Source organism: Geotrypetes seraphini, chromosome 18 (genome assembly GCF_902459505.1).
Source record: "Geotrypetes seraphini chromosome 18, aGeoSer1.1, whole genome shotgun sequence".
NCBI classification, from domain to species: domain Eukaryota; kingdom Metazoa; phylum Chordata; class Amphibia; order Gymnophiona; family Dermophiidae; genus Geotrypetes; species Geotrypetes seraphini.
This window is the reverse complement of record NC_047101.1, coordinates 32,547,921-32,572,970: the sequence shown is the minus strand read 5'-3', so window position 1 is coordinate 32,572,970 and position 25,050 is coordinate 32,547,921. Positions and strand designations below refer to the sequence as shown.

The 25,050-nt window shown below is 42.5% G+C and overlaps 1 protein-coding gene across 4 annotated transcripts in view; it reads left to right on the top strand.

Moving 5' to 3' along the window:
* The window catches only part of TENM2 (teneurin transmembrane protein 2), a 1,365,678-nt gene that overhangs the window by 1,165,988 nt on the left and 174,640 nt on the right, over positions 1–25,050 (top strand). For all 4 annotated transcript variants that reach the window (XM_033927365.1, XM_033927364.1, XM_033927366.1 and 1 more), the window contains one exon: positions 7,555–7,701. In XM_033927365.1, the coding sequence (XP_033783256.1) occupies positions 7,555–7,701 (147 nt within the window). The remainder of the gene's footprint in view (positions 1–7,554; positions 7,702–25,050) is intronic.

Genomic DNA, 25,050 nt, shown 5'->3' with positions numbered 1-25,050 from the left:
TCTCAATTTTGCTCAAAAGGATAGTCAATAACATTTCAGTGCTGTGTTTCTCTCTAAATCCTCATTGAGGTGGAATCAAGATGGTGGCTTGATGCCGCAGTTTTTTTGAATTTTTTTCCTGCTTACCTAAATGGTGAAAAAAAAAGTCGAAGACAGAGGTCTTCCCGGAAGAATCTGTTGCAGCCCAGACTGGTCCGATGGATGTTTTCGTGGAACGCGGCTCCCAACCAAAGCTACCGGAGGAAGATCCCTTGACTGGAGATAACGCGCAAGCTGAAGCGTGTGAATTCTCCTTTGAGGGTGCCACACTGTCCCCGGAGGAGTGGAGGAGAGGTTGGAGGTGAACCCGATGCAGGACATCCCGTTGCCAACCCAGCAGGGAGTGAGGGCTGACCCTGAGTGGAAGCAGGAGGAGCGGTTTGAACCATCGAAGAAGTCGACGGGGGTACTGCAACAAACTCAAGCAATTTCGGTGATCACTGCTGTGACATCTACCTCGGGCCTTAGAACTGAGTTTGTTCCCCTACAGAGGCTGAAACTATTCAATATGGAATCGATTTGGGAGGCTATTTCTAATTTACAAATCTCCCTGGGTAATCAAATGGAGCAACTTTCCACAAAGTGTACTATGGTGCTCTCAGAAAATCTTGAATTAAAGACAGGAGTTTTGACTTTGGAAAATAAATCGGACAAAGTAGAAATTAGAGTAAAAACTTTGGAAACTCAAGCCTTGACCTGACTTTAAACAGGAAATGCTGGGAAATTTCACCAGGTCTAATCTGCGGATTATTAATTTTCCTAAATATTCTCCAATAACTGCAATAGTTTTGTTTAAAAGATATTTGAGTGAAATTCTAAAAGTACCTGAGGCCTCGTATCCGCCTCTCTCTAAAATATAGTATTTACCTAGAAGATTAAAATCTCAAAGTCCTGCTGATAGTTTGGATTTATCTAACTTCCTTGAGAAATCGGATACTCAGGCCAAGGAGTCAGCCACATTACTTGTACAGTTTGCAATAGATTCTGATAGGGAATGGATGCTTAAATTGTTTTTTAAATATAAAGATGTTCCCTTTTTGTCTAACATAATAAGAATATATCTCATCCGACTCAGGCATTTCAGTTGGGTGCAACATTTGTTCTGAGATACCCTTGTAAATGTGTTTTGGTCTTTAAAGAAAACAGATCTGTTTTCTATGAGCCACAGCAGTTATCTAAAGTTATTTCCGCTAAGGGGCAACCTATTACTATATCATGAGTTTTTGTTGCTCGGTAAGGAAAAGTTTGAGAGTTACCTAGCCTCATCTTTAGTTTTCTCTTTGCTTTCTGCCGTTTAAAATTTCAGCTACGCCTCTATATATAGTGGACTAACTACAATTTGCTGTTTAAAAAATTTCTTTCCTTTTGTGAAATTATGGTAATAATGGAGCAATATTTCATAGTTGAATCTTTGACAACAAGATGTTTTTTCTTTTCTTGACTTATAAGATTGTCAAATGTTATAAATCCTCATTGAGGTGGATACAATAAATTGATTTTCTCTAGAAAATTACTTACTTGGAAGAGAACAGTTTTTTTTCTATTCTTTTTGTAATTAATTTATTTGTATTGAGTTTAAACAAATTACAGGCCAAACTTGTTACAGAAATCAAGATTGGGGGTCGAGTTACTTTGGATGAATAAAGATCAATCAGATGAGTTGAAAGACACTTTTATTTGTGCACCTTTCTGATTGGACAATTCCACCCAGTTTTGCTACTTTGTACTTTTGTGGATTTTGTTTCCCCTGTTATCTGCGCCCCTATTAGCACATGGTCATCAGCGCAGGGCGCATGTTTTCTAGGCTAATCATGTGCTAACCAGTTAGCATAGAACATGCCTTCTACAGTTACTACAATGGAAGCTGCACTTCTTTGAGGGAGTAAACAGACAGATAGACAAGGGCGACCCGGTCGACATAGAACATGCCTTCTACAGTTACTACATAGGAAGCTGCACTTCTTTGAGGGAGTAAACAGACAGATAGACAAGGGCGACCCGGTCGACATAGAACATGCCTTCTACAGTTACTACATAGGAAGCTGCACTTCTTTGAGGGAGTAAACAGACAGATAGACAAGGGCGACCCGGTCGACATTGTCTATCTGGATTTTCAGAAGGTGTTTGACAAACACAGGATTATGGACTGATCCAGAAACTACATGGAACACTTGAGCATCCTCTCTAATGTGCAGTAAGCAGGTGTTAGTGATTATCATCGCTTAGTAAAAGGGCTTTTCTGTTTGAAGAAGATCCCATTAAACTTCATAAGAGTCAGTTAGTTCACAATCACAATTCAAATCACAATTCAATCACAGATCACAATTCAAAGGATCAATTTCAAATCGAAATGGGCACAGCAGTGGCTTTTCAACTTCTTAGCACATCCACTGATCCCTCCATCCGAACCACCAGGAGGTCTGTAGTTTGCTGGTAGGGAAGCATTGATTGGAGTTTTTTTCAGTATTGGTTGGATCAATCCGCTTCAGTTTTCAAACTGCAAGCACTTGACCTAAGCTGCGTCTGGCAGTTACATTTTTTTTGCAAGATGAAATCTGTCTCTGGATTAAAGACCGTACTTAAATCAAATCTTGCTCCTCGATTTTGAGTATCATTTATCCCCCCTTGAATAAGAATCTTTTCAAAGTTTTCAGCAGAAAGTTCTGAGATCTGATTAGAAACCAAGCCTTTTAATGTGGGATCTAAGGAGTCAAATGATGTGGCAAAGTTGCTTTGCTTGATTGCTCCTAGTCTGGATAAGTGATGGAAATTAAGCTTTCTTGGTGGCTCTCAGACTTCATTGGTAGTAATGTAGACTCTGTCCAACTGGCACAAATTTACTTTTTCTCCAAACACTTTCCACACTTTGTGCATGCTGATGAGCAAAGATATAAACCATGGTGATTCTAATGGATCCAAAGGCAGAAGGTGATATGCAAGCTCTGATTTTTAGGGCATTCTTTTCTTTCACCTGTAAGCATTAAATAAGGGCACATTGATACATTAGTGCATAGGTGGGCAACTGTTATCCTATTCGCCTTGAGCTCAGATTTTCTTAAAGGTTAGTGATTGCATCTGAATTCAAGATCAAAGAGTCGAGAGCAATTTTGATTTTCAGGATGCTCATGCTGATTATTCATCACATAATTTGATCAAAGAGCCAAGTTAATTTGTATATACGAACATAAGAATAGCCTTACTGGGTCAGACCAATGGTCCATCAAGCCCAGTAGCCCGTTTTCACGGTGGCAAATCCAGGTCCCTAGTACCTGGCCAAAACCCAAACAGTAGCAACATTCTATACAGAATCTCAAAGAATAGCAAGATTCCAGAATCCCAGAGAGTAACAAGATTCTAGAATCCCAAATATTAGCAACATTCCATGCTACCGATCCAGGGCAAGCAATGACTTGCCCCATGTCTTTCAGGAAATTGTCCAAACCCTTCTTAAAACCAGCTACGCTATCCGCTCTTACCACATCCTCTGGCAAACGCGTTCCAGGGCTTAACTAGTCTCTGAGTGAAAAAAAATTTCCTCCTATTGGTTTTAAAAGTATTTCCCTGTAATTTCATTGAGTGTCCCCCTAGTCTTTGTAATTTTTGATGAAGTGAAAAATCGATTCTACTCCACTCAGGATTTTGTCTCTTTTCCAAACTGAAGAGCCCCAACCTTTTTAGTCTTTCCTCATATCTTGGTTATTTGACTTATACTACTACTTATCACTTTGGTAGTACTACTAGATGTAAACAGCCATATGAGATATGGTCTCTGCTTGACAGACTGTTTTGTGATCTTGAAAACCTACATTTTCTACTCTTGGACTAATTGCTTATTACTAGTGAAAGCTCTGAGTTGCCCCATTCAGAGCTTCATAGGTTTATATCACCCTGGGCAAAACTGCTATTGCAAGAAGCAGCTATAGCTTCCTCCTAAATGCAGCAATTAGTTATAATATTTAGGGGCATTTTCAAAACACTAAGATGTCCCAAAAAGGTATAAATCAACCCTTGAATGTTTTCCTTGCCAAAACATCCCACGAGCCAATTTTCAAAACCATCGTCCTAGCCACTGTGTTGGTGGCATGTTCTGGGCTGGCTTTATGTGGGCTTAGACTTGGATAACTTACAGTAATAATCGAACCTTTCCCAGGACGTCCGGGACAGAACTTAGACGTTATAAGCTAGACCTGTTTAAAAAGTATCTAAGTGTCAAAAAAGGTATCCAAATTGACCAAGTGACCCCCACACTCTCCCAGTGGCCACTGACCCCCCTCCCCTTCCCTCCCCCCCAAAATCTAAATGAAGCAGTACGTACATGTCTCTAGAACAACTGTATCTGGTGTGGGAAATCCTAGTAGATCATCACACAATTGACTTAAGTAGCCTGGTGAGTGACCTAATATGCCATAGAGAGGAGAATCCAAGCCCATAAGCCCATAAACTTTTGATCTGGCGGACCATCAAATTATGTTACAGTGTTTAGGAGCTATTGGAGTGTCAGGTAATGTCTTGAACTGGTTTAATGGCTTTCTTGTAAATCGTTCTTATCAAGATAATTCCTTTTCTCACAAATGGAGGAACGCATGTGGGGTCTCTCAGGGCTCACCTTTGTCTCCCACCTTGTTAAATTGATACTAGGTTCCGCTCAGTTTACGAATCTCCTCTCTGGGTGTCAAGCTGTATAGTTATGCAGATGACATTACAATAATTATTCCATTGTCTGTTTTCTCAAATGAAATTCCATCTTTTATTCAACTAATACTTGAAGCTGTGGAATCTTGGATGAGTGATTTCAGGTTAAAACTTAATCCTGATAAAACAAGATTTTTCTTGGCATCTCCTTCTAATATGATCAAGGAGGACACTCTAGATTTGAACAGTAACATTTATGCCATTTCACTGACTAAAAATTTGGGGAGTCAATCTTGATCACAAACTATCTTTTGATTTTCATATCACTACTTTGATAAAAAAAAAATCTCATTTCCTTTTATGGAAATTAAGAATGGTCCTATTTTGATTTTGAAGCGTTTAGACTGATGGTGCAGACTCTTATTTTGAGTTCATTGGATTTTTGTAATATTCTTTTTCTTTAAATCTCTAAGCAAAATATAAAAAGGATGCAGATCATTCAGAATACTGCGATACGGTTGATTTTTGGATTGAAACGAACAGATCACGTCTCGCAGTATTATAATTTGCATTGGTTGCTATTTGAGGCCAGAGTGATTTTTAAGTTGGGCTGCTTATGCTTTAAAGTTCTGAATGGATTCCTGCCTAGTTATCTTTCTGATTCGTTAAAATTTGTTGATAGGAAACATTTACGTTTCCATCAGTAAAGGGATGTGTCTATAAACGTTTCCTTGGTAAAATGTTGGTTATAGGGATAGGAGTAGAGATAGGTTATAGAAATAGTCAAGGACCACTGCTCAGGCAATGGGCCTGATGGGCCGCCGCGGGAGCGGACCGCTGGGCACGATGGACCTCTGGTCTGACTCAGCGGAGGCAACTTCTTATGTTCTTATGATCCAGGCAGTTTTATGGGAGAAAGAAATTGGTATTCATATATCAATTTCTGCATCATAATCAGTCATAAGAACATAAGACTTGCCTCTGTCGGGTCAGACCGGAGGTCCATCGTGCCCGGCAGTCCGCTCACGCGGCGGCCCCTCAGGTCCAGGACCTGATAGTGCTCTTACCCTACAACTCACATACGCTTTTCGCTTTTGTCCTGTAGAGTAACCTTCTATCTATACTCTGCAATCCCCTTCGCTTCCAGGAAGTCATCCAGTCCCTTTTTGAAATCCAGTATTGTACTCTGTCCTATTACCTCCTTTGGAAGCGTGTTCCAGGTGTCCACCACCCTCTGAGTGAAGAAAAACTTCCTTGCATTCATTTTGAATCTGTCCCCTCTCAGTTTTTCTGAGTGACCTCTTGTTTTTGTTGTCCCCGCTAGTCTGAAGAATCTGTCCCTCTCCACCCTCTCTATGCCTTTCATGATTTTATATAGAAAAATGTTGTAAACGTATCTTTTTAGCAAATATCATGATTAATCTTAGCTTTAGAAATTGTTGGAAATTTATTCTTTATTACATTCTTATGACTGATTGTGATTTGCTACATTATTAGTAACTCTTGACCTATAAACCGCACAGAACCGTGAGGTCGCTGCGGTATATAAGAACCAATGTAATGTAATCTCTTAACCACTACATTTAGGGTGGAAAGTGTGGGCCCATCCAAATCCTACTATGCTGCCGTATAGGTTCTACCTACAGCCATAAGGGCTGTTGGGGTGGTAGACAGGTTTTGGAGGGCTCACCTTACATTAGAAAGAGGTTATAACATATACTTTTGGCACCCTTTATGTGAAGTTCACAATAGTGCCCTATAAGGTGCCCACTGCTATATTGACATGTCTATGTAGCCAGTCTATTACAATGCTGGCCCCTCCCATGTCCAAGTGGTCTGGATTTAGATGTTTTGATCTTGGACAGTTTTGTGGTCAAAATGGCGAACAAAGTTGGACATCCTAAGGTTAAAGGGCCTGGCAGCCAAGATGTCTAAGTAGGCGATTTAAAAAAAAAAATTTTAAAAATCGGAGCATCTTGCGATGTTGCCAGTTTCAAAAATAGCTGTTTCTCCTCCGACTCTGGATGTGTTGCGGGAAATGTCCAAAGTCGGACTTAGACGTCCTTTTGAAAATGCTCCTCCACAAGTATTTGTAACAATTCATATTTTATGCACTTCTATTAATTTTATTATATTATTAGTCTATCCTATTATTTTATTTTACTTCACTTTTACAATTGATTTTATATTTTAGTATTTTACGTAATTTGAGATGCATGATTTATTTGTTTTGCCTGGTTCTTTCCTATATAAACCTGCATTCCTTTCTATCCTGTTTTTCTGCTGTGGTGTTCCCTGTAAAGGCAGTATAGAAAGTTTTTTTGAATAAACAATAAACCCACTTAGTATATTACTCAGTAGACGGGTGGCCTATCAAGTTGGAACAGTAAATATTTCATTATTAGCTTATGACTCCTTTCTTTTTTCTTACCAGTTCACCCTCGGAAATGCTTTTGAATGAGAATAGATTCTAAATTGGAGAGTAGGCTTTCCAAGCACCTGGCCTGTTTTTTTCGAAGGGAGAAGTAAAAAGGTTCAGAAGTTGTGCAGTGACATAAATTCCTTGAGGGGACAATAAATGAAGGGAAAACTTGATAGCTCTGTGTTAGATAGTCTTGTATTCTCAGGCTAAATATTTTCCTGGTCATCCAAAGACAGCTCAGACTCCTGTTTATGAAGGTATAAGATAAATGCTGCTGTGTATTATCCATCTTTCTTTTCTTTAATCCTACTTTAATGCATGCTGTGATGTGGAAGACTGCCACCCTGTCCAAAGATATCAATTCTAGGTGCACAGTAGAATTTCTCTTCATCTGCGTGGCCTTCAGCATATTAGTCTGGATCACTATTTCTTGCGCTTATCTTCTTCCTTTCTTCGACCAGATGGCTGTCCTGATTTGTGCAATGGTAATGGGAGATGTTCACTCGGTCAGAACAGCTGGCAGTGTATCTGCCAGACCGGATGGAGAGGACCTGGATGCAATGTTGCCATGGAAACCGCCTGTGCTGATAACAAGGATAATGAGGGAGGTGAGCAAAAGAATTCCAGTTCCCAACTACTAAAGAACAAAGGGTTATAACCTGTGTACACTTTGCTTATAAGTCACTGTAATACAGATAGACTGCTTAGGAGAACTGTCGAATACTGATGTGTTTGAGCGTGACAAAATATCAAAGCAAAACTTCAGCAAGAAATGCACTTTGAAAATGTAAAAGGTCATCATCTTACATAAAATATTACGGAAGTCAATTTAGAAGCATTCACATGTGTAAATAGCAGCACTCATATATATTAGATTGACTACACATGCAGTTGAAAGTCTAAAAAAGCTGCTGCCTACATGTGTACATGACCAGGACAGAGATTTCAAGAGATTGTGTTTGAGACAAAAATAAATAAATAAATAAATAAATATATATACACAGGTAGTCGTCAACTTACGACTACAATTGGTTCTCACTGCTAGATTGTAAGTTGGCCTATGTTAAATTAAGGCAAGAATATTAGACTGGGTAATGATATTTTAATCATTTTAATCATCTTAAAGAGAGCGGAAGTCGCGTCGTAAGGTCGAACAGTCATAACTTGGATAGGTCGTAAGTTGAGGACTACCTGTGTGTGTGTTTATATATATATATATATATATATATATATAAAAAATCGGAGGTATGTATGTGTATATGTGTGTATGTGCCGCGATCACGCAAAAACGGCTTGACCGATTTGAACGAAACTTGGTATGCAGATCCCTCACTACCTGGGATGATATGTTCTGGGGGTCTCGCGGCCCACCTGCACACGTGGGCGGAGCTACAAACATAAAATCAGATTTCACCCATTCATGTCAATGGAAAAAATGTAAAAAGCTGCCATTCTCACAGTAATTCACAAACGGCTTGACCGATGTGAACAAAACTTGGTATGCAGATCCCTCACTACCTGGGGTGATATGTTCTGGGGGTCTCTCGGCCCACAGCTCTATGTTGCTTGCTCAAGGGTGGGTTCACCCAACAATTTATATGTTCTTGCTCCTGGAGGTGAAACTAAAAATGTTGTTTATAATCACGTTTTGCGTTAGTTGTATTGTATTCATTTTGTCATATATTTCACATTATAATTTGAATATTGTACTTTTTATTAAGCTGTAAAAAAATAATTTCATTCACCACTATAAAGTATCTTTATTTGAATCCATTTACAGTTTTATTGCTATAATTAAATACCCGTGCAATGCCGGAGCATCAGCTATATATATATATATATAAAATCGGATGTATGTATGTATGTTCCAGCATAACTCCGAAGCGCATGGACAGATTTCAACCAAACTTGGTATACATATCAATTGCTATCTGGGAAAAAAATACTGTGGGGGTGGGAAGGGGATGACATGTAAAGACTCATCGAAAAAGACAGATATTGCTTTGACCAATGGTGTGAAGCTTGGGGAATGATGTCACACAGTCAGAATGATGTCACAGTCAACAGTATATAAGGAAGTGCCGCTGTGGTGTGGTGTGGTTAAGCCGAAACTGAAAATTTGTGTGATGTTAATCCTCAAGTGAATGTTCCTGAAGGGAATTTATATCCGGGCAACGCCGGGTGATCAGCTAGTATATATATATATATATATACTTGTAGATATTATAAAAATGCTTAAAATAAATTATTTTCTTAATTCTCCATTTCTTATTTTTTGCTTCAAAAGTTAGTATATTGGCGCCATTTATAGGTTTATTGAAATCAAGTATCAAGTATTCATGGGGTAATTGTCAATAAACCGTCCAAAGTTAGGGGTTGGGATGATATGTGCTAAGTGCTAATTCTATAAGGGCAACAGCCATTATAGAAAACTGGCCTTTAGGCATGAGTGTTTTAAGTGGCCACGCGTAGGCAGGAAGATGAGCAATTATTCTAGAATATGGATGTGAAAATGGTAGGACCAGCACAAGTTCAATCTGTCCAGTGATGCTGATCTTCTTTGAAAAATTGATCCTCCCACTCTAACATCCAGCAAACAGACATGCATTCGATAGTATTTATAGTAAAGAAGATTCCATATTCCGCAGAGAATTTCCTGTCCAGTTTCACCATTTCCCCTGTTCTGCCTTTAAGTAAAATGGGGCTTTGTTCAATTTTCTATACCGTTCTCCCAGGCGAGTTCAGAATGGTTTACATGAATTTATTCAGGTACTCAAGCAGTTTTCCCTGTCTGTCTTGGTGGGATAACAATCTATCTAATGTACCTGGGGCAATGGGGGGATTAAGTGACTTGCCCAGGGTCACAAGGAGCAGCGTGGGTTTGAACCCACCATCCCAGGGTGCTGAGGCTGTAGCTTTAACCACTGTGCCACATTCTCCCCTTTCTCTTCTTGGTTGGGCTGAGAACTTTTCAGCAGCCCCTCGTACTGTGATGTCATAATGCCTCATTCCACCAATGCCTAAGAGCCAACCTCATCGGTGATGTCACAATGGCTTGGTTTCCCTATGCTTGAAATGAAAAGTTTCATGGCTCCGCATATTTATTTAATTTTCTATACTGTTCTCCCAGGGGAGCTCCGAATGGTTAACATGAAGTTATTCAGGTACTCAAGCATTTTCCCTGTCTATCCGGGGGGGCTCACAATCTAACTAATATACCCGGGGCAATGGGGGATTAGGAGACTTGCCCAAGGTCACAAGGAGTGGCGTGGGTTTCAACCCGCAACCTCAGGGTTTAACCACTACAGCACACTCTCCCACTCCCACTCTCATATTTGTTTATTGAATCTCAATTAAAAAAATTATTTTCCTAAAACTGCAACTTTATCCAAATACATTACAACCTGTCTTCCAAAAACACTTTACTGCACCTATGACATAACTTTACACACCCCAGCCAAATGTGGCATCCACCCATGATTGACCAATAAGCCTAGTTGCAAATTTGGATTGGTGGTTTATTTACTTACTAGTCTATAAGCTCGTTACATTAACGGGTGCTAGAATAGATGTATGTGTCTGTCTTTCATTCTTTCTCTCTCTCTCCTTGGCTGCTTTCTGTCTCTTTTTTTCTTTTCCTCTCTTTCTTCGGCTGTCCACCACCACCCTTTGCCTACTCCCGCTGTTCAGCAGTGTGCCTTCTTCCTTCCTTCGCCCCCCCCCCCCCCCGTCCAGCAGCATCTCTTCCCTGCTCCCCCTAACCAGCAGTAGGCCTTCTCCCTTCCTTTTACACCCCCTGTCCCTCAGCACCTCTTCCCTGCTCCCCCTATCCAGCAGTAGGCCTTCTCCCTTCCTTTTCCCCCCCTGTCCAGCAGCACCTCTTCCCTGCTCCCCTATCCAGCAGTAGGCCTTCTCCCTTCTTTTTATCCCCACCCCCGCCCAGCAGCACCTCTTCCCTGCTCCCCCTATCCAGCAGTAGGCCTTCTCTCTTCCTTTTAACCCCCCTCCTGTCCAGCAGCACCTCTTACCTGATCCCCCTGTCCAGCAGTAGGCCTTCTCCTTTCCTTGCTCTCCCTGTCCAGTATCCGCTAGCCCGGGCAGCCTCGGGGCTTTTGCTAGGCTGGCCCACCTCGCATTATCGAAGTGGGCCGGCCTAGCAAATGCCCCAGGGCTGTTGCGTTTGCTGGTCGGGGGGTGAGAAGAGGTGTCCCGGCAGTGCAGGAGTCAAACCGCTGCTCAAATCGCTGTCGCAAGCCACCCCACGTGCCGGAAATCGAATTCAGCACGGACGGACACAGCACGGTGGCAGGGATCACAAAACCTTAAGTGCGCATGCGCGTAGCGATTCTGCCACGGTACCTCTGTACTGTGCTTAGTCATGTAGGTATTAACTTAAATGTACTTTTCAAGTCTTCCTATACATCATTGTAAATACTGTAATATGGAGTAGGAATTACTGAGAAGTTGGATTACAGCCAAACAATCTCTTCCAGTCAGAATCTATTTTCTTAGTTTCAACATGTTCCAAACCAAACAAGACTGACCTTCTATTCCCATCTCAGCAGGCCAGGTCAACAAGACTCAAGTCCCATTACCACTCTCTGTGAGGGTTTTCATACAATTCTATCCATCCTGTGCTTCTCAGAATATTCTTTCAAGTTTTGCTTGTGCAACTCCAGGTTTGCCTAAGAAAAATACCTGCACAAACATTGAACAGATGAAGAGCATTTTCAATTTGTCATCCAAATTCGAGTTTGGACATTTTGTGGAACATACACAAAAATGCAGTGGCGAACATCACCATTTGTTTTGAAAACGGCCATCTTGAAAATGCTCATTTCTCAGATGTCCTCTGTTTTTGAACCATTTTTTATAAAACCATATCCAAAAGAAAAACACACAAAACAAGCCGAAGGGATTAAAAGGAGCCTGCGTTTGTAATAGATTGGCTGCCAATTGGCATGCGGGTCAAGTTCAAGGTTCTTTGTGTGATATTTAAGGCGCTTCAGCATAATTGTCCGTCAAGTGTCCTCCGCGTGAGATAGTTCGAGTTTAGAAGATCCGTCATTAGCGGTGGTAAGTCTATGTTCTTTCTCTGTGCGGGGCCTGGCGCTGTGGAATGCTTTACCTTTGTTTTAGCAACAACCTGACATGTTTTTGCATTTTAGAAAGGGGGTGAAAACTGTATTGTTTGAGCGGGTTTTCTTGCTGTGAGCCATGTGACAGTTTGAGTTAGGGCAGTTCTCCTTTGCTCATGTGTATTTGTCTGTATCATTTAATGGGATTTTGTATGTGATCATTGTTCCCCGCTTAGATATGTGGATAAGCGGGTTATAAAGAATTTTGAATAAATAGATTTGCCACATAGATGTCCCAGCAGTTCAGCAGGGTGTCTGAGTGAACTTCTTATAAAAAGGTCCATGTACATATCTCACCGTAACTCCTTTATATTGTATGGTGAGTCCTCTAAAACCCACCCAAAGCCTACTGGGCCCAGCCTTTATGCCTAGAGATGTCATCTATATGTAGGTACAGTGGGATTTGGGTGGATTTTGGAAGGCTCACCTATTCCATTGTAATTAGAGTGGGGATGGGCCTGAGTCCCCATCTCGACACTGTCCTGTTGGCTACTCCAGGACATCTGTAGGTGTCATACAGGCTGGTATGTACTGTTTCATTCTTTTTATTTATTTTTTTTTTTTGGGGGGGTGGCTCAGTGATCACAGAGAGTGGTTATCTGGTCAGTTTAGGCACCTTTTTGGCAGATATTCATTGTTAAAACAGGTCTATCCCCAAATGTCCAAATTATGCCCTGGACATTTTCTAAAATGTTTGTTTTTTGCAGAAAAATGTCCAAATCATAAGCCCATTCTAGTTCTGCCCAAACCACACCCTTGATATTTATATGCACTGCAGAAAACCACCATAGGGTTTGACGAGATAAACATCCATCTGCCCCAGTGCCATAGTAAGGAGGGGGGGCTGTGGAGGCAGACCGCCCCAGGTGCCATTGTGGTGAGGGGGGCCGGTACCTCTCCTCCTCTTCACCCCCTACACAATGACATCACGCGCATGCAGGCAGCGGGGGCGGGGCTTGGGTGGGATTAGGGCAGGGATGGGCAGAACTAGGCCAGCCTAGAGGCGGGGCTAGGGAAAATCTGGCAACCCTACCTTTTTGAAAAAAGTAGGGAAGAATTTACCAGTTAAGTCACAAGCACTTTTCCGATTTTTTTGCAAATGTTTATTTATAAATTGAAATATTTTTAAACGACATAAATTATTTATAAAATATTCCATACACAGTGACTGGGTGGTAGATCCGGCTGTCGGGACCGGTCCAAGGCTGAATTACACAATTCTGAGTGTATGAGAATCTAAGGTTAAACTTAACTTTTAGGTTAATGGATATTTAATTGGAGACCATTTGGTTTAGAACACTACCTTTTAGCCACATTTTGGATGTCTTTGGGTTGAAATTTGCAGGATGGAGCTTAGAAAGGAAATGGAGGAGATCTCACTCTAATACCAGCAATGCACTCTGAAACTCACAACTCATAACCTATAATCTGGCTGTCATTTCTCCAAAATACACATACACAAAAAAAAAGACTGCTCCTCTTGCTGTATTTGAGGTGCTCAAAACTCTGCTAAGATATTATTTGGCAGAGTGAATAGCTATTTGTTTTAGACCTCCTAGCATTGGATCTAGTAATCAAACATTTCTTAAAACCAATGATTTTGCTTTGTAATTTTAAGATAAAACTGTGTGTCTACAGAAAGAAATATAAACAAAACTCCCTACCAACTTTCTGCTATCATGTAGTGAGGAGAGTCGGTCTCTCGTCATGAAATGAGTCCTGAGGCTGTCTTCTGACATTTTGATCCATGCTCCCAATGCTAATAAAGTCCCTTGCACTTAGAAGGCTATTTTTTACATTTCCTGTATAGCTGCCAAGTCCACAGGAGCATTTACTCTCAGATTTTGCATCAGTTTTCCAAGTTAAATAATGTGCACTTTCCACTTTCAAAATTGCAACACAATGCACATACTTTTGAAAATATAAAAGTAGATGCATTGATATAGTGCCCAGCCTACCCACTGCTAGATGCAGCTAAAACTGCCTGTATTGTAGGAAGGCCCAAGTACTTTTATCCTCAGGGAGGATGGGCATTTTCAATTTTATGGGGATAGTGCTGTTATACCCATGGAAATTGCTTTGAAAATTTCCTTTCATACAATCTGAAGGAAATCTGCCTATGACAGGGTTTCTTAACCAGTCCTTGAGATGCATCAGCCAATCTGGTTTCCAGAATCGCTACACTGACCATGCATGAGAGAGATTTCTATGGACTTCCTCCATTTTATGCAAATTTATCTCAAGACCCCTTTTCTCAGCAGCTGAAGTCAGGAGCTGGCCGCAAAAGTGCCTATCCGCTGTTGTCAGATATGCCTCAGTCCCAAGCCAGCTGTTATAATTTCAATTACAATGTGCCATGGAAAATATTTGCTCCATTTAGTGTGCCAGAGCTAAAAAAGTTTGAGACACACTGTTTTAAAGGCTTTCTACATACATATATATATATATATATATATATATGTAGAAAGCCTTTAAAATATATATATATATATATATATTTTTATATTCTGGCTGGGCGGAACTTCCTCTCCAACGGCAGAATTGACGTCGGGGAGAGGAAGATTGATCGGCCCGAAGCAGAGAGAGCATGGGGTGGCGTCGGCGTCGGCTTTGGGGCCTGTTATCCATTGGTGGCGTTTGGGTCCTGTTCCCCGATGGCAGCGGCAGTGGCAGTGGCTTGGGGAAGGGCAGGGAGAAAGAAAGAAAGGGGCGCAGGCAGGGAGACAGAAGGAAAGAAGAGAAACAGGAAAAAAAGAAAGGAGGCATGAAGAGAGAAAGAAAGAAAGGGCAGGGAGAGAGGAAGAAAAAGTTGGGGGAGGGAATGAGGTTTGGAGGAGAGGAAGCATACAGGCTGAAAGAAAGATTGGATGCACAATCAGAAGAAGAAAGTGCAACCAGAGACTCATGAAATCACCAGACAAGGTAGGAAAAATGATTTTATTTTAAATTTAGTGATCAAAATGTGTCTGAATTTATATCTGCTGTCTATATTTTACTAAACTGCAATAGTGGTTTATAGCGCAGGGAGCCTATGAGCGTCGAGAGCAGCGCTGGGCATTCAGCGCAGCTCCCTGCGCTAAAAAATGCTATTGTGGTTTAGTAAAAAGGGAGGGGGTGGGTATTTGTCTATTTTTGTATGGTTGTTACTGAGGTGACAGTGCATAGAGTCATCTGCTTTGACCTCTTTGAAAAAACCCCGGAATAGGAATGATAATTAACAATTCTATGCATACAGTGTGCGTTGTGTTTTTTTAAAATTTTATTGTTGGTAGATCATTTTGACTTGGTCATTTTAAAAGTAGCTCACGAGTCAAAAAAGTGTGGGCACCCCTGGTCTATAGTCTCCTATTGAGGCAGACATGGGGGAAGTCACTGCTTGCCCTGGAACTGATAGCATGGAATGTTTCTGCCAGGTACTTGTGACCTGGATTGACCACTGTTGGAAACGGGATACTGGGCTAGATGGACCATTGGTATGACCCTGTTCTTATGTTCTAACAATATCAAAATAACCAGAAGAATGATGGATGGATGGACTAACCTCCCAGTGAAGAAGATTGAGATGAAAATGGTATGGTGCAAACACAGTCAGACTGCAAAATAATAAAGAATTGAACTGGGCAGACTAGATCGGCCTTAAGATTCTTATTTACCATAAAATCCTGTGTTTCTGTGATTGGTTGATTTTAGAGTAATCTCTCAGATCTCTGTCTAGAGTAGGGGTGTCAAAGTCCCTCCTCGAGGGCCGGAATCCAGTCGGGTTTTCTGGATTTCCCCAATGAATATGCATTGAAAGCAGTGCATGCAAATAGATCTCATGCAGATTCATTGGGGAAATCCTGAAAACCCGACTGGATTCTGGCCCTCGAGGACCGACTTTGACACCTGTGGTCTAGAGGAAGGACATTTGTAGTTTTTACGAAAACTGGACAATTTTTTTTCTACTGGCAGTAATATCTCCAGTCTGAATGTTCTATATTTAAAGTGGCTAGGCTATAAGAAGCAAATTGTTTCACTTCTAATCAACTCAGTAGGTCCCAGTGGGTGCTGAGTAGCCCTTATATTGAGCAAATTACATCCAGTAAGAGATGATGTGCTTTGTGTTTGACACCCCCAATGATTCTGAAATGTTGGCTCCATTCTACTGATGTAAAATTGTTCAAAAACATATAATCTCTAAATATAAGAAACTATTGTTGGCCTTAAATCAATTAACTTTCCAAGAAACTTGAGAAAAAACTCAAGGAAGTGTGTTAGTATATGTATTTTGATTAGCCAAGTTGTCTTCTCTTTTCTTATAAACAATTAAAATTACATTGAACAGCTCTCTTCTTCTGGCCTTACAATAATTTCTGTTTCATATTAAAGGTTAGTAAGAAAAATTATGGTCAGGGTCCTCCAAAGGAAAGATCACAGGAAGAGACTCTTCTCCTTTCTTTGGAGGCCAGCAGTTAGCTGGGCCCTGACTTCTTCACGGAGAGAGTGATACAAGCTTCCAGTGTAGGTGATCGAGTCACGCAGCATCCCAGACTTCAAGAACAAATGGGATACCTATGTGGGATCCCTACGAGGGTCATGCCAAGGGATACGGTCACTAGGGTATAGTCTTGAAAGAGAGGGTCAGTAGAGTGGCAGTATAATTACAATTATACTTAAGAGGGTCAGTAGACTTAAAAGGGTGGGTCAATAGTGTGGGCAGACTTGATGGGCTGTAGCCCTTATCTGCCGTCATCTTTCTATGTTTCTATGTTTCTATGACAGTTCAAAACTTCAGAAAGTCCCAGTCCAAAACAACTTGGTAGGGAAGTGCTGCTACCAGTTGGGCTTGCCCAATTGGAGTTTTGAGGGTCACCTGGACTCTAGAATACTGTCTGATCTCCATGCACACATGATAGCATCACAGTCTGCTCATAATTTACTTGCAGTTGGGTAACACTTTCTCTTCATGCAAGAGTTTTGATACTGCTGGTAAGGGTTCCCATTTAGTTCCTCTTTCATCAGACAGTTCCTGCCTCCGGGTTAAGAGGCTTCCATGAAATTACAATATTGCAGTTGTACCACACTCACATCCATAGTGTTCTTGCTTATTCCCAGGTGGTCTCTTGTTAGATGTCCCTTGGTTCCACACTTAAAGCAGATGAGAGAGTTTGGATCATGTATCTGGTTCCACAGGGGCCAGGGTATCTGGGTTAAGCAAGCCTCCATTGCTCTGGCATTCCCTTCTGGCCTCTTGGGCCTGCCCGTCTTCTTCCCCTGAGTTGCTTGACCTTTGTTGCTTCTTCCTGCTTCCAGGGACTCCCCCTGGCCTCTTTTCTCTCCCTGATTCAGGAACTAGTTGGGCTTGATGAAACACATCTGCCACTTGCATGAACCAAGGATCGTTACCCACTACTTGGAAACATGCATTTATTACACCAGTTCTAAAATCAACTAACTAGATTCCTCTGCAGTAGAGAGCTATCAACCTATCTCTAATCTTTGTCTTATGATTAAAATAGCTGAACAGATTGTACTAGGACAACTTATGAATTTCATAGAGATATCAAACATTCTACATCCTAAACAAGCAGGTTTTAGAACTGGACGTACACAAAAACCATTGTGTGTAGGTTCTTGAGCGATGTCTATGAAGTGTTAGAAAAGTGATTCCCTTGTATTTGCCATATCTAGTGGAACCAACTGCTACTTGATAGACTAAATGCAGTAGGACTAGGTGATGTGGTGCTTAAATGGTTTGAATCAAGTTTCAAGTTTATTAGAATTTTATATACCGCCTATCAAGGTTATCTAAGCGGTTTTACAATCAGGTACTCAAGCATTTTCCCTCTCTGTCCTGGCAGGCTTACAATCTATCTAACGTACCTGGGGCTATGGAGGATTAAGTAACTTGCCCAGGGTCCCAAGGAGCAGCGCGGGGTTTGAACCCACAACCCCAGGGTGCTGAAGCTGTAGCTTCAACCACCGCGCCACAAACTGAATCATTTTTGAAGGAAAGATCATATTCTGTAGTAAACTATAAAGGATCTTCAGATAGTCTAGATCAGGGGTAGGAAACTCCGGTCCTCGAGAGCCATATTTCAGTCGGGTTTTCAGGATTTCCCCAATGAATATGCATTGAAAGCAGTGCATGCAAATAGATCTCATGCATATTCATTGGGGAAATCCTGAAAACCCGACTGGAATATGGCTCTCGAGGACCAGAGTTCCCTACCCCTGGTCTAGATCTATGATGTAGTGTTCCACAGGGTTCTGCACTGTCACCAGTGCTATTCAATATCTTCCTAGCACCATTATTACTACTAATAGAAGAATGTGGAATCAGGGTCTATTGCTATTCAGATGACATTCTGCTTTTAGCAAAAATAGTCCCAATCTCTTTATCATTCAAAAAAGTCATCAGCTGTCTTGAGAATATTCAAAGATGGCTGACAAAGAATAAACTAAAGGTGAACTTTGAGAAGAGCTTCAGTTGTTGGTTAACTGGGCATCTGCTGGCACCAAATGTACTTCTACAATTTCATGGAAGGGACATACCACTTGTTCAAAAAGCTAGAGTCCTGAGATGAGCTTATAGCTTGTGACTGCCATGTACTCTGTCACTTCGCCCTAAGGTGGCTCTGACATTCTGAGGGAGTATCCAACAGGCTAATTGGTAGCATCCTATAGACTCCCTCACATGGGGTTATTCTGGAGGCAGAGTAAGCATTTAAATAGAACTGCACAAAAGTCAGTCCTACCTTTATGTGGTCACCCATAGTCAGATAAGCACTGAATTTGCACTTAAGCAGCTATGCTTTAGGTGACTCCAAAAATCTGGAAGTTCAATGCTGGTGCCCAGACATGCCCCAACACTGGCTAAATATCAGGTTTATAGATTTCTAAGTCTAATCTATGCGGTTATTTCCCTTCTGCAACCTAAACACACATCTGTGAAAACCTCCTCGCAGTTCAGCGAAAAGCATTCTTGAAAAAACATTTCTATGTACGGCAGCCAAATGGTGGAATCGATTGCTTTTAAATATTCAGAAACTGACGTGTTGAGAGTTATTTCAGAAATCACTTAAATCCTTTTTATTTACTAAGGACTCCATTTACCAAGCAGCAGTCGAGGATTCTGCCGTGGGCCTGCGAGGTAAATGCTCCGATGCTGATAGGAATTCTATGAGTATTGGAGCATTTACCTCGCAGGCCAGCAGTAGCATAACATAAAAAGCCATTTCTAGACCGCATTAACCAATGAGTTCTATGCGGTTTACAAAAGTTTAATGACAATTATATCAAGGAATAGAAAAGGAAGTTAAGGGCCCAAGAACTGTAAATATGAGGTGGATATAGATAATAACAATTTGAAATCTTTGATCCAAAGTGCTGCCTGATAAGAAAGTGTATAATCGTGATACCTTTTGAATTTACAACCCCTCAAGATGAAGAAACTAGAAGAGCTTTAGAACATGCTACAGGGATTCAAAGAAAGATTGGATAAATTCTTGAACGATAGGGGGATTGAGGGGTACAGATAAAAGTAGAGATAGGTTAGGAAGAGTATAGATAGAAGAAAAAGGGGGCTCATAGGGTAAGTCAAGGAACACCTGAAAGGTCATAGACCTACTGGGCCACCGCGGGCTGCTGGGTGCGATGGACCTCTGGTCTGACCCAGCGGAGGCAACTTTTTATGTCTTATGTTCTTATGAAACAAGAAAAAACCTCCCGAACCCCAAGAACGGAAAAAGGAAAAGGGGGAGAGACAAAGGTAACCAGAACAACATCAAAGATAGACCAATTATAGCAACAAATTTTGAAAGAACAGAAGAACCCTCAGTCACACAGCCACCTATTGGGAATTCCCAGAGGAAAGGCTGTCACTGGCTTTCTGTTCTTTCAAAATTTGTTGCTATAATTGGTCTATCTTTGATGTTGTTCTGGTTACCTTTGTCTCTCCCCCTTTTCCTTTATCCGTTCTTGGGGTTCGGGAGGTTTTTTCTTGTTTTGTGATTCTTACCTCCCTATCTTTTGGGTTCTATTTTTGTTCTTTATGTTCTTATGAGGCATAGAAGGATATGGGTGACTAAAAATTATGCCAGGTGTATACTTGGCAGGGCCTCCGCGTGTGCGGATCGCCGGACTAGATGGACCGAAGGTCTGATCCGGAGTTGGCGCTTCTTATGTTCGAAAACACCCAGAATGAATCAATTATATAAGAGGGGACTTTGTAAAAGCCAGTGTAAATTTGTATTAACTAAGCCTTAGATTCTGTCTGTCTAGAATCAGTCTTATTTTCCTGGGTATGCCTAGCCGCTTAACTTTATGACTTGCATCGAAACTCTAATTGGGAAAATTTACAGGATGTAGGAAATGGTATAATGCAGGTCCCTCTAACCTCGGCCCTCGTCAGGTCAGGTGTATAGGACTTCCCAAATGAATATGCATAAAATCTATTTGCATACAATGGAAGCAGTGCATTCAAATAGACCTCATGCAAATTCATTGGGGAAATCTTGAAAACCTGGTTGGATTGCGGCCCTCAAGGACCGACGTTGGATGGCTCTGATGTAATGTAATGCAATAGGGGCCTGATTCTCTAAAATTGCGTCCCGATTTTAGGCAGCTGTAGGCGTCCTACAGCTGTCTAATCAGCCAATCGGGATGCACGTTTTTTTTTTTTTTAAATGCTCCCCAGGCAGGCCGCCTATATTGAAGGCGAGGCCCGCAAGACACCTAGGCCCTGATTCTGAATAGGACGCCCGGGAGAGGCGTCCTATTCAGAATCGGCCTAAACTAAACCCCGATTCTGTAACCGGCGTCCATGTTACAGACGCGGGTTAGAGAAACGGGTTAGATTAGAAACAGCCCGCTACACTTATCGCGGCAAGGGATCTCTCTGCCGCTATAAGTATAGCGGGCCGCGGCCCCCTGACCAGGAGGGTGCCCAAACCCTCTGCCTGAAGACGCACCCCCCCCCCCGACACTACCGACCGCCCCCCCTCCGACATTACCAATCCCCCCTCCCCCCCCCGACAATATCGATAGCTGGCAGGAGGGTGCCCAATCCCTCCTGCCCGAAGACGCACCCCCCCGGCGCTAACCCCCCCCCAAACCTCCACTCCACCAAACCTGTTCTTAGAAGGGTCTTGCACGTCTTGAGCCGGCAGGCACGCCTCGTCGAAATGAAGTGGGCCCACCCCTTCCCGGCCCATCCCGCCGAAGCCTAAGGCCTGATTGGCCCAGGCTCTAGAAGCCTGGACCAATCAGACCTTAGGCATAGCGGGTCCGCCCATCCCCACTTAATCTAAGGCCTGATTGGCCAATCAGACCTTAGAATTAGTGGGGTTGGGCGGACCCGCTATGCCTAAGGTCTGATTGGTCCAGGCTTCTAGAGCCTGGGCCAATCAGGCCTTAGGCTTCGGCGGGATGGGCCGGGAAGGGGCGGGGCAGGCCCTCTTCATTTCGACGAGGCATGCCTGCCGGCTCAAGACATGCAAGACCCTTCTAAGAACAGGTTTGGTGGAGTGGAAGTTTGGGGGGGGGTTAGCGCCGGGGGGGGGTGTCTTCGGGCAGGAGGGATTGGGCACCCTCCTGCCAGCTATCGATATTGTCGGGGGGGAGATCGGTAATGTCGGGGGGGACAGTCGGTAGTGTCGGGGGGGGGGGCGGTCGGTAGTGTCGGGGGGGGGCGTCTTCGGGCAGAGGGTTTGGGCACCCTCCTGGTCAGGGGGCCGCGGCCCGCTATACTTATAGCGGCAGAGAGATCCCTTGCCGCGATAAGTATAGCGGCCGCGTCTACTTACAATGTAGGCCAGCATTTTGCTGGCCTACATTTTAAGCTTCTCCTCTACTAGGGAGACGCTTAGGGACGCCTAGGTTCAGCCTAAGGCCGCCTAAGGCCCTTAGACGAGCTTAGGCATCTTGCGGGTCTCCCTAGGCTCCCGGAGGTGCCTTCAGGCTTGCCTGGGGAGCATTTTTTTTTTTTAAAACGTGCATCCCGATTGGCTGATTAGACAGCTGTAGGACGCCTAAAATCGGGATGCACTTTAGAGAATCAGGGCCTATGTGTTCAGTGGAAGACTGTGTTTACTTTTATCCAGATTGAAGGGCAGTCTTCAGACAGCATTTTCAGTCAGCGAAACTGCTTCATAAATTGTTTTCATGGCTTCTCCTAGGCAAGAGACGACTTCCTTATGGCTCTTTCAGAACAGCTGCTTCTGTGCTGGAAAGTTGCAAATTCTAATCCACGCTGAGACATTTTCTCGCAAATAGCACAATTTCACTCTGCTTATACTAAAGTGAGCCATAATGTACGAAGTTAATCACATCACTATAATACCGTATGGCTCTCTTGCTGTTAGGTGGTTTGGATAATATTTCACATGTTGACAGAACTGAATTGAAGAGCTCTTCTAGACAAATGATTGTGCAAGAGGTGACATTGATTATGGCAACTGTAATGCCTGAAGGTCGTTTGCTCACCCCGAGAAGTAATTATTTCCTGCTGACAAAGGGTGATTGATACCTGTGTAACCGAAGTTGTGTGTGCTGCCCCTGCGGAGGGTCAGTGCCAACCAGGACTGATATACAGCCCAGCAGCTGAACTTCCCCAGGGTGAGGGAGTAACTGGCTTACTGTGAGGACGAGGACCTTGATATGAAAGAGGCATGAACAATAATCTACATCAGTGTGTCTCAAACCTTTTTTAGCTCTAACATATAGTAACATAGTAGATGACGGCAGATAAAGACCCGAATGGTCCATCCAGTCTGCCCAACCTGATTCAATTTAAATTTTTTAATTTTTTCTTCTTAGCTATTTCTGGGCAAGAATCCAAAGCTTTACCCTGTATTGTGCTTGGGTTCCAACTGCCGAAATCTCTGTTAAGACTTACTCCAGCCCATCTACATCCTCCCAGCCATTGAAGCCCTCCCCTGCCCATCCTCCACCAAACGGCCATACACAGACACAGACCGTGCAAGTCTGCCCAGTAACTGGCCTAGTTCAATATTTTGGCTCTGGCACACTAAACGGAGCAAATGGTTTTCAACACATTATAATTGAAATTATAAAATTGCAAAACCAAGAAAAAATTAACCCCCTTTCTTCACTAACGCATAGCTCAGGTCTGGGCTCAAGGAATTCCTGTGAGCGTCAGAGCAGTTACTGCCGCATTAGTAAAAGAGGGGGTAAGTTTGAGAGTTATTTATTAGGGCTCCTTTTACGAAGGTGCGCTAGCGTTTTTAGGGCACGCACCGGATTAGCGCACACTATAGCGCGCGCTAGCCGAAAAACTACCGCCTGCTCAAGAGGAGGTGGTAGCAGTTAGCGCATGCGGCATTTTAGCGTGCGCTATTCCGTGCGTGCCCTAGCGGTGAAATGCTTGTTTTTGAGTGCAAATTATCTCAAAACATGGTTCAATAGTCGACAAGCAGACACGCACATCATCCTCCACCATCTGCAGTCAATCTCTTATTTTCAATTGAATTTCCGTTAGAGCTGAAAATCCATGTTTGCAACGATAAGACGATCCAAACGCTAATAATGCCTTGATTGCTTTGCTGCTCATTAGGATAACTATTGCGAAAAAAATAAAATTATTTGCCGTTAGTTTTCAAGGACCAATCACGTCAAAGAATGATGCTTGTCTGGACATGCAATCACTCATAACATTGACAGACTTGCATATGCGACATACAATACATGTCATCTATTCTAGTGTATACTTATGAAGGGAATTTTTTTTAAATACAGTAAAATTCTGGAATCTCTCGTGGCACACCTGGAATCTCTTCAGGACACACCATTGTGCCGTGGCACACAGTTTCAGAGACACTGATCTACAGTATACAGAAATAGTAAGAAGTAATCTTAGCGTGAGGGAAAAATCTGCAATACAAATGTGTTTTCCACTCCATGTTCCCCTTTCTAGGCGTAAAAACTTGGAATTAGAGAATGACATGGTGACAAAATTCATCACCGTTCCCGTCCCTGCGAATAACCTCAAGAAACCATCTTCATGTCATTCTTTAAGGAGAGAGGGAAGAATCAGAGTATAATTGGGCACAACCACTGACCCGCAAGCTTTGCTTTGAAGAATGCTGGTGTAGAAGGACCGAGGTTGAAATAGACACTAGAAAATGACATGGGATTATTTCAACGATGATGAATTTTGTCACCGTGTCATTCTCTACTTGGAATGAAATGACCATGACGGAACCTAAGCACACCAGATTCCGGAAGAAACTGAAAACTCATCTATTTGACACCTAATCGCTTGTATCCTCGTCGCCTCCTGCATCTTCCTGCCCTCCATTGTCCTCCCTACCCTCTTCTAACTCTTTCCTCTGTAATGTCACCAAGAGCTTGTATAGGTGTGTGTGATGCACAAATTGAAGAAATAAATAAAATAAATAAATAAGAGCATGGATAATGGCTATTGCAGATGGGCAGACTAGATGAGCCATTTGGCCTTTATCTGCCATCATGTTTCAATGTTTCTATGAGAAGGGATTTGGTAGTGTGTCCAGAGCCTATCCAAAGGTTCCAAGCCATGGGAAAGGTGGAAGGAGAAAAGGAGAGGGTTGCTTAACCAGTTCTCAATCCAAGAATGCAGAGCAGGAGAAATACTGAAGCAGCGGACAAGCAGACACCATACGAGTCCCTGAGAGTTCAAAGTTCCCTGACAAGTTCAAGGAAATCTTGAACCCCGTAGAAAGGGAAGGATGGCTTAACCTCAACCGGACCCCCCGCAACGCAACTCCCCCCTCCTCCCCCCTTCACCAGTTCCCTTCTCTTTAGCCTCAAGCATGTCAACTGCTTCCCTAACGGTATATA